A 13,559-nucleotide genomic window follows, 5' to 3' on the forward strand; every position below is an offset into this window, starting at 1 on the left:
CAACCCCCGACTCTCATCTTGGGGGGTCTGTACAGCAGCTGGCACATCCAATCTCAGCCTAGGGGGTCCAAAGAGAGTTTGGTGCCCTCCCAATCCCAGCCCAGTGGGTCTGTACAGCACCCAGTGCCCCCAATCTCAGCCTGGGGGATCTTTACAGCACCCCGTACCCCTGATCCTGGTAGGGGTCCTACCTGCAGCGATAGCAATAGTGCGCGCCTCCACCTTGTCGCCCATCTTGCGCACAACCTCAGGGGACGGCCCAATGAAGCGTACTCCAGCCTCAGCACAAGCCTGGACGAAATCTGCGCGCTCTGAGAGGAACCCATAGCCAGGATGCACCGCGTCCACCTCATTCTCCTGCCGTGGGGGGAGGTGAGGGAAGGGTTAGAGAAACGATATACTGGCTCTTTAAGCATTACACCAAACTTCTGGCACAGAGGAGGGAAACTGAGGCAGTCAGATGTATGGGAGACAAAACGAGAGAACCCAGAAATCCTGCCTTCTGCTGCTCCAATCACCCAGCCCTCAGTCACCGCTCAGAGCTGGAGAAAGAACCCAGGTGTCCAGGCTCCCCGCCCTTGCTCTAATTCAGGGGTAGGCAACATTTTTGGCTGGAGTGCTGAAAAAACCACAATGTCTACCTTGGAAGGTGCCGGAGTGCCGATATGCTGGAGCCCAAGCAGCTGTTTGCAGCCTCCCGGCTGCAGCCAGCCCACAGAGCCCAGTCTGCTTGCAGCCGCCTGCTGGGAGCAGCCTGGTCTCTGTGGCTGGCTGCAGCTGCTTAGAGCCCAGGCTGGTGGTGCTGTGCGGAGCAAAATGGCCTTGCGTGCCAGGCTCAGCACACTTGCAAGGTGTTGCTGACCCCTGCTCTAACACATGAGCCCTTCTCCCTTCCCAGAGCTGGAGAGAACCCAGGCATCAGGGCTCCCAGCTAGAGGGGGGCTCAGGGGCTAGAGCAGGGGAGGGCTGGGAACCGGGATGCCTGGGTTCTCTCCAGCTCTGGGAAGACAATGGGGGCTGGGGGATTAGAGCAGAGGGGTCTGGAAGCTGGGACACCTGGGTTCTCTCACAGCTACAGAAGGAAAATAGACTCCAGAGAGGCTGGAAGCCAGACACCTGGGTTCTCTTTCCAGTCTGGGAAGGGAGTAAGGGCTGGGGGTGTTAGAGAAACGGGGAATGGGAACCCAAACGCCTGGGTTCTCTCCAGTTCTAGGAGGGACATGGGTGCTGGGGGGTAAGAGCAGGGGGTGCTGGGAACCCGGACACCTTGATCCCTACCTTGGCCACCTGGATGATGTCAGGGATGTGGAGATAGGCCTGCACGGGTGGCAGCCCCCGCCCGATGAGATATGCCTCGTCTGCCTTCTGACGGTGCATTTGCCCTGTATCCTGCTCCGTGTACACGGCCACCGTGCGGATGCCCAGCTCTGTGCATGCCCGGAATACGCGGATGGCGATCTCCCCTGTGAGAGGCAGCTGGTATCGCAGGTGCCCGGATGCCTGGGTTCTCTCCTGCTCTTGGGGAGGCTGGGGGGTCATTAGAGCAAGGAGGGGCTGGGAGCCTGGACACCTGGGTTCTTTTGTGAGCTCAGAGGGGAGCGGACAGGAAGTGAGTGGGGGGGGTTGGGGTTAGAGTGAGTGGGGCTCAGAGCCCAGACACCTGGGTTCTCTCTGGGAGGGGAGTGGGGGCTAAGGGCTTAGAGCAGCGATCCCGGATGCCTGGGTTCTCTCCTGCTCTGGGAGAGGAGTGGGGGTTATGGGGTTAGAGCAGCAGGTGGGCTGGAAGCCCTGATGCCTGGGTTCTAGCCTTGCAGGGGGTGTTGGGAGGGCCTGGGCTGGAGAAGGGGGGCTGCTTGCATGCTGCAGAGCTTGTAGGAAGGGGCAGGGGTAAATCCAGGCTTGGCAGGGGAGCCAGGAGTTCCAGGCAGGCTGGACCAAGGGAGGGCTGCGGTGTGTCCAGGAGGATGTACAGGGAGGGTGGGGAGGGTCTGGAGTGGGGGTGGAGAAGCTGGGACAATGCTGCCTAAGTATGCTGCCAGCCTGACCCCTTTGCTGGGAGGGGTGCAGCTTAGCAGAAAGGAGTAGGGCTTAGGATAAAGGGGCAGAGCCTTACCTCTATTGGCCACCATGACCTTGCGGATGGGCTTGTAGTCGACATGCTGAGAGTGGTGCCGGGCAGCACGGAGCAGCCAGAGGCGCCGGTGGCCCAAGAGGGCCCGGCCCCTCCGCACCCAGCACAGTTGTAACATCTGGGGGGAGAGAGAGACATCCGTAAGGCCAGCGCCCTTTGCTCCAAGCCCTGGAGCTGGAGAAAACCCAGGTGTCCAGGCTCCCAGCCCCCTTTTCTAAACCACCCGTCCGCACTCCCCTCCCAGAGCTGGAGAGAACCCAGGTGTCCGGGCTCTGGGCACCCCCTGCTCTAACCATTATATGCTACAGCAGGAGGGGGTTGGACCCCAAGGAGACTTTTCCTGAGAAAAATGAGTGAATTTTCCAGAGGCTGCCAGAGCCCCATGGCCTTTTGCAGGCTTGTGGATTAAACAGTAATCTCCCCAACACGCCAGGAGCTGTATGTAACTGAGATGGGGACTCCCACTCCCCTCCCAGAGAACGCAGCTGTCTGGGCTCCCAGCCACCCCCACCCCCCATTCTAATCAACCCCCCCGCCCCCAATCCCAACCATCATCCCAGAGCTGGAGGCGTCTGGACTCCCAGTTTCCCCGTTCTCAGCCCCCAGGCCTCACTGCCCTCCCACAGCTAGAGAGGCCCCTCCATCTTGCTCACCGATGTTCCCCACTTCTAGCTGTTTCCCGTGCCCACAGCTGCCAGGGCCCTGTGCCCCTGTGACCACCCAGGGTGCCCCTCAGAGAGCCACACCCACGCTGGGGGGCACCTACTATGAGATGCCTGAGGCAAGGAGACACCCAGCGTATCTGAGCCCTTGTGTCTGTATCCAGCGCTAGGCTGGTCCTGGTGCCCCCTCCACCCTGGTGGCCCCCCTCCTGCCCCAGGAAGGCGGGGATGGGGGGGGACGACAAATAACCTTGCGTGTACTTTGCCAGTGATTGCTCAATATGCAAACAAGTTGGGGTAGATTGGGGTGGGGGGAAGATGCTGGGACTTTGCAAGCCCCCTGGCCAGCCCTTACTTCTAATACAAATACATTATAATAGTCTACTTAGAGCATTATAATGCATTTTAACAGGCTGCCGCAGAGGTTTGATTCTCACCATGATTTTGTAGCCTAACCATGCAGCTGATTGCCCTGCTCACTACAACTATCCAGTAACATTATAACGACATACAATGTAATGACGATGGTATTAATCTACTGCTATAATTAGATGGCTATGCTGTATTCATACTGGTGCACTATATAGACACAAAGATTACAGTGCACAGCTATGACATTACCATGTTCCAATTATAGTGCTTCATTATCATAGAAATCATAGAGAAGTAGGGCTGGAAGGGACCTCCGGAGATTGTATTATAATAATATGATAATAATATAATTAAATCAGAACAATGACAACAAAACAACAAAAATCAACAGTAATAATGACAACAATAACAGTAGTAATAATGTTTTGCATTGACATGACATGACATGATATGAGGAAGTGATTTTACAATCATATCAACACCAAATACGACTAATGGCATCACTTTATTTATTAAATCCTAATATTATAATTCTGTCGTGGTATTGGGATTAGTCTGTGGTAGATTTAATAGATTTTCATAGACATTTGGGCTGGAAGGGACCCCGGAAGATCATCAAGTCCAGCCCTCTGCCCTAGGGGCAGGAAGTCAGCAGGGGTCATAGGATCCCAGCAAGATAAGCATCCAAATGCGTCTTGAAGGCATTCAAAGTGGGCACTTGAACCCCTTCCCGTGGCAGTCTGTTCCAAACCCTGGGGGCTCGGACAGTGAAGAAGTTTTCTTATGTCCAGCCTGAACCGGTCACAGTGGAGTTTGTGACCGTTCAACCTTGTCATCCCTTGGGGCGCTCTGGTGAACAGATGTTCCCCCAGATCCTGGTGGTCACCCCTGATAAATTTATAGGTGGCCACCAGATCACCCCTGAGCCTACGCTTTTCCAGGCTGAATAGCCCCATGGCTCTCAGCCTGTCATTGTAAGGTCGGTATTCCTGACCTCTGATCATGTGCATGGCTCTCCTCTGCACCCTCAAGCTTCTCCTCATCCCTTTTGAATTGTGGAGCCCAAAACTGGATGCAGTACTCCAGCTGCGGCCTCACCAAGGCCGAGTACAAGGGGAGAATGACGTCCCAGGATCTGCTTGAGAAGTATCTATGGATGCAAGCCAGCATTTTGGTCACTTTACTAGCTGCAGCATCACACTGAAGGCCCATGTTCATCTTGTGGTCAACCATGACCTCCAAGTCCCTTTCATCTGTAGTGCTAACCAGCGTAGCACTTGCAAGCCTATAAGGATGCTGCAGGTTTTTCCTCCCAAGGTGGAGAACCTTGCATTTTTCAGTGTTCTCGTCCGCCCATTTCATGAGTCTATCCAGATCCACCTGGATCACCCACCTGTCTTCTGGTGTGGAAGCTTTACCCCAGACTTTGGTGTCGCTGGCAAACTTGGCCAGTCCGCTTTTGACACCATTGTCCACATCATTGATGAATATGTTAAACAGTATAGGCCCTAGGACAGAGTCTTGTGGGACCCCACTGGTCACAGTGCACCAAGATGACTGGCTCCCATCGACCACCACCCTCTGGGTCCTACCGCGGAGCCAGTTCCACAGCCAGTGGATCATGGTGACGTCAAGGCCGCAGTTAACCAATTTAGCCAAGAGGTGATCGTGGGATACCAGATCAAAGGCTTTTTTAAAGTTGAGATATATAACGTTGATCTCTTCCCCCTTGTCCAGGTGACAGGTCACCTGGTCGTAAAAGGAAATGAGATTGGTCAAGCAAGACCTACCTGCAACAAACCCATGCTGGCTATCCCTCAGGATATTGCCTTTAGCCAGTCCATTAAGGATGGCCTCCTTGATAATCTTTTCCAAGACCTTCCCCGGGATAGAGGTCAGGCTGATGGGCCTGTAGTTTGCTGGATCTACTTTCCTCCTTTTCTTGAAGATAGGCGCCACATTGGCCTTCTTCCAGTCTTCAGGCACTTCACCAGAGCACCAGGAGCTCTCAAAGATCTGTGCCAGGGGCTGGGCTATGATGCTCGCCAGCTCTCTGAGATGTTAGTGCAGAATTACATTGTTCTATGATAACAAGGATAGTACCAGCTGCTGTGGCTCTTATTACATTATAGTCTCATAAGTAAAACAAGGCTAGATCAGAATCTGCATATTGATGCTGTGATATTAATAGCATGATGTTGTTGTATGGCCTCCACTCATAATATTATAATTGTATTTTTATAATTGTCACATAGATCCATGTAAAAATAGTAATAATGTGTTATAAGTGCTTATGGTGTACTATGTAATGCATTATATAATATTGAGTACTTCACATTCAAAATTATATCAGATTATCTATTAACAGGTTATAACCATTACATACTAAATGATACCCTATATAATAAAAAATATGTCCTCATCAGGTTACTTATATATTAACTTGTTTATTCCATACTAAATGATTCCCTATATAATAATGTTACATTATCAGTATATTCATATATTAATTAGCATGCATATTATATACTAAATGATTCCCTATATAATATTTTGCCATCAGTTATTAATATACCAATTAACTAGTTTATTCCATAGTATATGATTTTCTAACATTTCATCATTAGTATATGCTTGAATCAATTAGCATGTTTATCACATACTAAATTAATGATATAATGAATATTTCATTACAGCACATTTAAATATTTATCAATATATAATACCAATTCTATACTCACTGATTCATTATATACTACTAAATAGTCTACATTTTACTCTATTCATTAACATGTTACAACTACAATGCTAAATTATTCATTACCAGCTAATGAATATTTTGCCAGACTAATATTAATCCATCTATTAACATGTTATAATGATTATATACTAAATATTTCATTAGTAGATGCATATTTCATCATTATAATTGCTACTGCTATTCTGCTAGAATTAGTAATACATAGTATTCTATTTATTAACATAACTATTCATGCTGTGTTCATCTATGATATGTTCATTAAAACACTCCATTCCTATACTGATTAATATGCTACGACTAATCGCCACAGGCCAAATTATTCATTAAGTAATAACAAATGCACTGTCATTACTGCCACCGGGGTATTATTAGTGTTAATGATAATCACCATGACCATAAGGAGAGAGGCATTATTCTAACTCCTGCCAATAATCACTGTAGCGATGACAGGGGTCATACTATTATCATCATCTTCCTCATCTTTCCCACCCTATTAATAACTGTGAATATTAACTGGCCTGCCCCTGCTCCCCTCGAGTGGGGCAGAGGACCCAGGTGTCCAGACTCAGAGCACCCCCTGCTCCTCTCCTAAAGCTGGACGGAACCCAGGTGTCCGGGCTCCCAGCCTTCCTGGTCTGACCCAAGACCCAGGTGGAGACCCATCCTCTCCCTAGAACCCCCCACGCCTGCCCCCTCTGCCCCCAGCCCCACGGCTGGGCTTGCTCCCAATAACGATAACAGACTTGATCCCAACAACAAAACAGCTGACACATATTTGCCCTGAGCAAACAGGCCCGTGGTTTCCCGGTCGGGCACTGTGTCAACAGGGGGGTTTCAGGCTGGGGCGGATGATGGGTGAGAACAGGAGGGCTGGGAGCCCTGACGCCTGGGTTCTCTCCCCAGGTCGGGGAAGGGAGTGGGGCATGGGGGGTTTGGGCAGAGGGGCTGGAGGCCCAGACACCTGGGTTCTCCCGCATTTCCAGCGAGCCAGGGAAGCAGGCACGAAGCCAGGACTCCTGCGTTCTACCCTGCTTCTGGGAGGTCAGACCTGGAAGGCTGGACGCCTCGGATCAACCTCCAGCTCGGGAACACAAGTGGGGCCTAATGGGGTAGGGCCAGGAAGCCGAGACGCTTGGGTTCCTTCCCTGGCTCTGGGAGGAGAAGTCGCATGGGTTAGAGCGGGGGGGAAGCCAGGACCCCCGGAGTCTATTCCCCAGACCTGGCAGGAGGCGAGATCCTGCTTCCATGGCACCCTCCCCAGACCTGCTGTGGGTGATGGAGGGATGGACTCAGCCCCGTGGCTCTGAGTGCCTCGGGAGGCCCGGAAGCCCCAGACCCCACATGGAGTTAACTGGGCAAAAGGTCAGGGCCTACCATCTCCTGGACAGGAGCCAGCTTGACCCTGTCCTTGGCCTCTGTGAATCTACAACCGGGGACCTCCCCCCTCCAGCTGCACCCCCACACACACAAATCTGGGCACAAGTCTCTAACCCAATTAGCCAGGCAAATTGCCTGGAGAGCCCCAACATGGATACCACCAGTAACCCTGGCAATAAAACCTCCCGGCTTTACAGCATTCACATAAACTATAGGCCGGTTAGTCTCACCTCGATCCTAGGCAAGCTGTTCGAGAAAATTATGCTGGCACACATCCAGGAGGGGCCAGCAGGGGACTGCATGCTTAGGGGCAACCAACACGGGTTCATCAGTGGCAGGTCCTGTCAGACCAACCTGGTGGCCTTCTATGATCAGATCACCAGATCATTAGACGCAGGGGTAGCAGTGGACATCATCTTCCTGGACTTCCGGAAGGCTTTCGACACTGTCTCTCACCCCATTCTCATTAAGAAACTGGGGGCTGTGGTGTAGACACCCACACAGTCAGATGGGTCACCAACTGGCTGAAGGGCCGCACCCAGAGGGTGGTGGTGGATGGGTCCTTCTCAACCTGGAAGGACGTGGGCAGTGGGGTCCCCCAGGGCTCGGTCCTCGGGCCCGCACTGTTCAACATCTTCATCAGCGATTTGGACGAGGGGGTAAAAAGCACCTGTTCAGATTTGCTGATGACACTAAGATGTGGGGGGTCATGGGCACACTGGAAGGATGCAACAGGCTACAATCTGACCTAGACAGGTTACAAGGGTGGGCGGACGAGAACAGGATGGGATTCAACACTGACAAGTGCAAGGTGCTGCACCCGGGGAGGAACAACTGGCACCATACCTACCGGTTGGGGAACTCCCCTCTTGACAGCACGGAGGCGGAAAAGGATCTTGGGGTCATCATTGACTCCAAGATGAACATGGGCCGGCAGTGTGGGGACGCAGTCAGGAAGGCCAACCGCACCTTGTCATGCATCCACAGATGCATCTCGAGCAGGTCCAAGGAGGTGATCCTCCCCCTCTATGCAGCCCTGGTCAGGCCGCAGCTGCAGTACTGCGTCCAGTTCTGGGCGCCACACTTCAGGAGGCAGCATGGAGAGGGCCAGAGGAGGCCACTCATATGATCAGGGGACAACAGGGCAGGCCCTATGAGGAGAGGCGATGGGACCTGAACCTGTTCAGCCTCCACAAGAGAAGGCTGAGGGGGGATCTTGTGGCCTGTTATAAACTAGTCAGGGGGGATCAGCAGGCATTGGGGGAGTCCCTGTTCCCCCGAGCACCGCCAGCAGTGACCAGGAGTAACGGTCACAAGCTGGCAGAGGGTAGGTTTAGGTTAGATATCAGGAGGCGCTACTTCACGGTCAGGGCGGCTAGGGTCTGGAACCAGCTTCCAAGAGAAGTGGTGCAGGCTCCTACCCTGGGGGTGTTTAAGAGGAAGTTAGAGGAACATCTTGCTGGGGTCGTTTGACGCCACTACCCTTTCCTGCCATGGTGGGGGGGTCGGACTAGATGATCTACTCAGGTCCTTTCCGACCCTAGAAACTATGAAATTAGTCTCATTCCCCACCAACATCCCGCACTCTAGGTTTAATCAGACTAATTCCTGGTGGAGGTTAGGCGAAGGCAGGGATACCATACTTACCCACATATAATATGTGTTGATTTATCGAGCAGATGAGCCTTTCCCTTACCCTGCAAAAAGAAACTAGCAACTGGAAATTGGGCTTAAAGGTGAGCTCTTTTCCCCTTCGATCCCCCTTGCCAAAACCAAGGTAGGGGGTTCCATGAGAGAGCAGCATGTGGTATGTGAGAACATACGGTATAGTCGATAGGGGAGGTGAAGACGAGAAACAGTCAGCTCAAGAAAGAGCCCATCTCCTGTCTCTTCCAGGGTCCAACTGGCCCCTGAAAGGGAGGGGTTTGAGCTCCCCCTTCAGGGGGCTGATGGGGAAAAAGGCTGGAGATGTCCTCCAAAAGGCTGCAGGAGGGGTGAGAGGTCACAGCCCATATAGTCTCCCTACTGTATATGCTCACAGACAACATGCCCCTCTCCCATGAGACCCCTGCCTTGGCTTCAGTACGGGGGAATGAAGGGGGATGACAAATCACAGCCTGGCCGGGTGGCTGGATCTCATCCATGCCAGCTGCCTGCTCTAGCCCATACCAGGGTCTCTAACTCCAGCCCCCGCAGGCCTGATGCCCAAGACATGGGGTCAAAGCCCCCCCCCCAGACAGGGGGGGAGGATACAGGTCTGTGCTGCAGCTGGCTCTGGGGTGGGCTATGCCAGCAGCCAAGTATAACAGATACAGCCAGCTCTGGCATGGGGTGGGGACAGGGCTAGGCTGTGGGATACAGCCACCTCTAAGTAGAACAGAGATGCGGCTGCCTCTGGGGTGGGGCATGGGAGACTAGGGATATGGGGCTGCCATGTAGCTGGCTCTGGGGTGGGACGTGTCAGCAGCTGAGCAGAACAGATGCAGCTGGCTCTGTGGGGGCATCAGGGCTGTGGATACAGGGGCCAGCACCTGTGCTGCTGAGGAAGGCGGAAAAAGCCCCCCATACACCTGCAGCTGGAGGGGGAGGAGAGGGGGAATTATTCCTCCCTGACTCCAGCAGCCAGCAGGGCCCAGGATGCCTGGGCACAGGAGAGGCAAGACTAGGCCTCGCCCCTGCAGGAAGCAGCCAGAACCAGGAGCTACAGGAGCTCTAAGAAAGGGAAAGAAACCCCAGAGGAAAAGTCGCAGCGGCCACAAAGTCTATTTTTAAGGTGCTTTGTGCCCAGCTTGGGTTTCTTCCCTCCCCCCTGCCAGGAATCATGATTCTCCTCCAACGCCACCAGCAGCCGGCACGACCGTGCAGGGCCGACGGGGGCAGAGGAGAAAGGGAAGAAGGGGAAAAAAAGAATAAAGCTTCCTACAAAACAATTCATCATCTCTCCATCTCTGCTAAAGCTTTGCGGTAGCCGGGGCCCAGCGCCACCTGGTGGAGACCGATGGGATCCTTGGGGCAGGGTGTGCCCCACTTCTCTAACCCCCCCAGCCCCCACTCCCTTCCCAGAGCCAGAGGGAACCCTGGTGTCTGGGCTCCCAGGCCCCCGTGCTCCAACCCCCACCCAGATCCCCCACCATTCCCACAGCAGGGAGAGTACCCTGCCTTCTGGAGGTCCCTTTCACCCTCCTTCTCTAGGGCTTCCCAGAACAAGGTGCAGGTCTTACATGTGCATGTGTTGTGGGGAGGCGTGTGGTACACCAATAATTACAGTAATGTCCGAGGCCACCAGAGTCCAAATCTCAGGCGTTATTATTGTTAACATCATCCTCATCGTTGTCATCATTATTAAGTTGCTGTTACGGCTTTTATATGATTATTATTATTATTGTTGCCATCATTATCAGCCTTATTTTATTATCATCATGATTTTTATCATTAATATGGTTATCATCATCATTTTATCATTATAATTATAATTCTCAGTATCATTATGATTTGATTGTTGTTGTGTTATCACCATCATCATCATGTTATCATCATCATTAATGTTTTATCATCATGATCATTCATATCACTGTTGTCATGATCGTTATTACTGTTGTTATTCATTGTTGTGTTGCTCTTAGCAGCATTATTATTTTATTTTTGTTGTTATCATCATTACGATCATTATCACTTTACTATCATCATATTATTGTTGTTTTCAACCTCACCGTTATGATAATGGTCATTACTAGTTGGTTAGAGTCTGGTTCTAATAATACCTACGTTGAAGGTTTGATCCTAGGTTGGACTAGATGAGCTCTTCATTCTCTATGATAACTCTGATGATGATGACGACAATAATAAAATGATGCTGATGATAACTACACAACAATAAAACAGTACCAATAATAATGATGATGATAAAATAACAATGAACATGATATCAGCAACAATAAAATAATAATGACCATGATGATTATGACGACAACAGCAACATAAAAGTGATCACAATGGTTGTGATAATCATTATTTAATTGTTGTGTTGTTATCAGCAGCATCATTATCTCATCATCATCGTCGTCATCGTTTTGTTCTTATTCTTGTTCCTACTATTACTACTACTATTATTATTTTTCCCCGTGTGGAATACGTGGGCCTTGCTGAAATGCTACAGCCAGGGGGAGCATCTAGAAAGGCTCAGACCTGGACATTTTCCTTTCGCACTCAATCCAGACAGCAACGGGAAAAGGCAATACCCCCACAGGCCGTTATTCCTGCCTGCAATAGTTCACTATAGTCCTGGTCTCTGTCCTAGGCTGGGCCCATCAGACCCAACAGTCTCCTGGATCCACTCAGAGCCTCCCCGCCAAGAGGAAATGGACTCAAAACGGTGCATTTTCCCACTACGGGTCCATCGGAAACAGGCCAGGGCTCGGGTACAGTTAGCTCTGGATCCACAAACAGAGGCAGGCAAGTCTTCCTGTCTGCGCCTGATGCTGGAAGGGTGGAAGGGGAGCCAGCTCGGCAGGTCAGAGCGCAGGGATTAGTCACTCCTGCCAGCGCCCGTCACGATGCTGCAGTGACAGGGGCAGCTAGGGAAGGAAGCAGAACATGAGCTCATCCTCTGCGAGTGGGCTGCAGCAATTAGCATGGTCATGGCCACAGTTGAGGTAGTGAAGCTGGTGGGGGGGGAAATAAGTACACACGTGCATACCATATTTCCTTGTATAAAACACACCCCAGATAGAAGAACCACCTGGTTTTTCAAAGGCAAAAGGAGGGGGGCGGGAGGGGGAAATAAGATCTTTGCAATAAGCAGCTGGTCATTGTCATCATCATTATCCAGCCTGAGTAGTGACCTGCTCCCCGCAAGTCTGGAAGGAGCAGAAACGGCTCTTACTGCATTTCTTGTGTATAATGCGTGCTGCAATTTTCAGCAGCTGGGTTCAGGGGGTGTGGTATGCCAGATAATGCATACATGTCCTATAGCTTCCAGCTGGCTGCTGCCTCCTGCTCCTTCCCAGGGGAGCTTCAATTTCTTAAAAGGGCCGGCCAGCTTATTCCCACATCTTTCTGTTGAAGGCATAGGACCACCGGAAATCAGGGCTGGAAGGGACGTCACAGTCATCTACTCCTGCCCCCTGCTCAAGGCAGGGTCGGCCCTGACTAGATCATCCCACCCACGTGCCCATCCAACCTGCCTTCAGACGTTTCCAAGGTCAGATGTGCCACAGTTTCTCTAGGACTCCACTCAGCATGTGTACACGTGTAGGCTTTCACCAGCTATGTATGCTGGCTTGACCCGATCGCTGATATTTTCAGACTTCAAGTTCCACAAAGCCCCTGTGGATCCCAGGCAACCAGCCCCCTCCCTACCCCAGTTGGATTTTGCCCCAGGGAAGGGAGAATGGGGTCATTAGCTGGAAAGGCAAATGTTTTGCACCTACTTGGAAACAACCCCAGCCCATCAGAGGAAAATTAGCCCTTATCTCCCAGCTGGGGTGCAGAGGAGGTTACTCACCAGGGCAGGGCAAACACCAGGGGATCCAGGCAGGCCCTAGTCTAGGGAGTGTTTCACAATCAGCCCTTCCCCTGCACATAGGGAAACTGAGGCAGGGCCTGATTGGGGGCACATGGGGAGGGGGTTGATCCCAGATGCCAAGGTAGGGGAACCATACCCAGGGCTACTCCCACTACCCCCTTGCTACAGCCTCTGCTTTTCTGCTGCCCGTTTCCTCTCCCAGCGGTGATGGGCAGCCGTGTATCCAGCTGGTGCGAAGGTGAGAGCACAGACCTCTGCACAGAGAAGCACCTGGCGCAGGACAGAAATAAATTCCCCCTTGCCTTGCCCCGATCTAATCAGACTCTGCTCAGATGAATAGATCTCCCCAGGAAATCAAGGGGCGGGGGTGGCCTTTGAACAGCTGAGGGAAACTGAGACACAGCAAGCTGGCTTTGAACTGATTCTTCATTCAGAAGAGCAGTACTAGTCGTGATGCTTGCGGAGACTTTCCAGCCTCAGTGAAGCTCCAAAGGCCTGATCTGACCCACGCTAGGCCAGTTTCTGCCCAGCAAAAACATCCCAGCCAACCTGGAAGGGAGGGGAATATCGGCTCCTATAACTCCATTTTCAGTTGGGGAGCCAGCAAAAGCCTTGAAAATCCAGATCTAGGATGCCAGACATGGGAGTTTCTCTACACAGGTCCCCCCCACCTGCCCCCAGAATCACGCCATGGCTGCAGAAGAACATGCAAGACATGCAGAGCACACACAG

General features: G+C 51.8%; 1 protein-coding gene across 4 annotated transcripts in view; it reads right to left on the reverse strand.

Moving 5' to 3' along the window:
• PC (pyruvate carboxylase) overlaps nucleotides 1–13,559 on the reverse strand; it is a 63,227-nt gene that overhangs the window by 25,015 nt on the left and 24,653 nt on the right. For 3 of the 4 annotated variants that reach the window (XM_090054937.1, XM_090054936.1, XM_090054938.1), the window contains 3 exons: nucleotides 2,114–2,249; nucleotides 1,279–1,463; nucleotides 192–357 (listed from right to left, as the gene is read on the reverse strand). In XM_090054937.1, coding sequence (XP_089911063.1) covers nucleotides 192–357; nucleotides 1,279–1,463; nucleotides 2,114–2,249 — 487 coding nt within the window. The remainder of the gene's footprint in view (nucleotides 1–191; nucleotides 358–1,278; nucleotides 1,464–2,113; nucleotides 2,250–13,559) is intronic. The other variant, XM_090054939.1, reaches the window with a different exon arrangement.

The sequence above is a fragment of the Crocodylus siamensis genome, chromosome 6, assembly GCF_052110815.1.
Source record: "Crocodylus siamensis isolate JL-2025a chromosome 6, ASM5211081v1, whole genome shotgun sequence".
NCBI classification, from domain to species: Eukaryota; Metazoa; Chordata; order Crocodylia; family Crocodylidae; genus Crocodylus; species Crocodylus siamensis.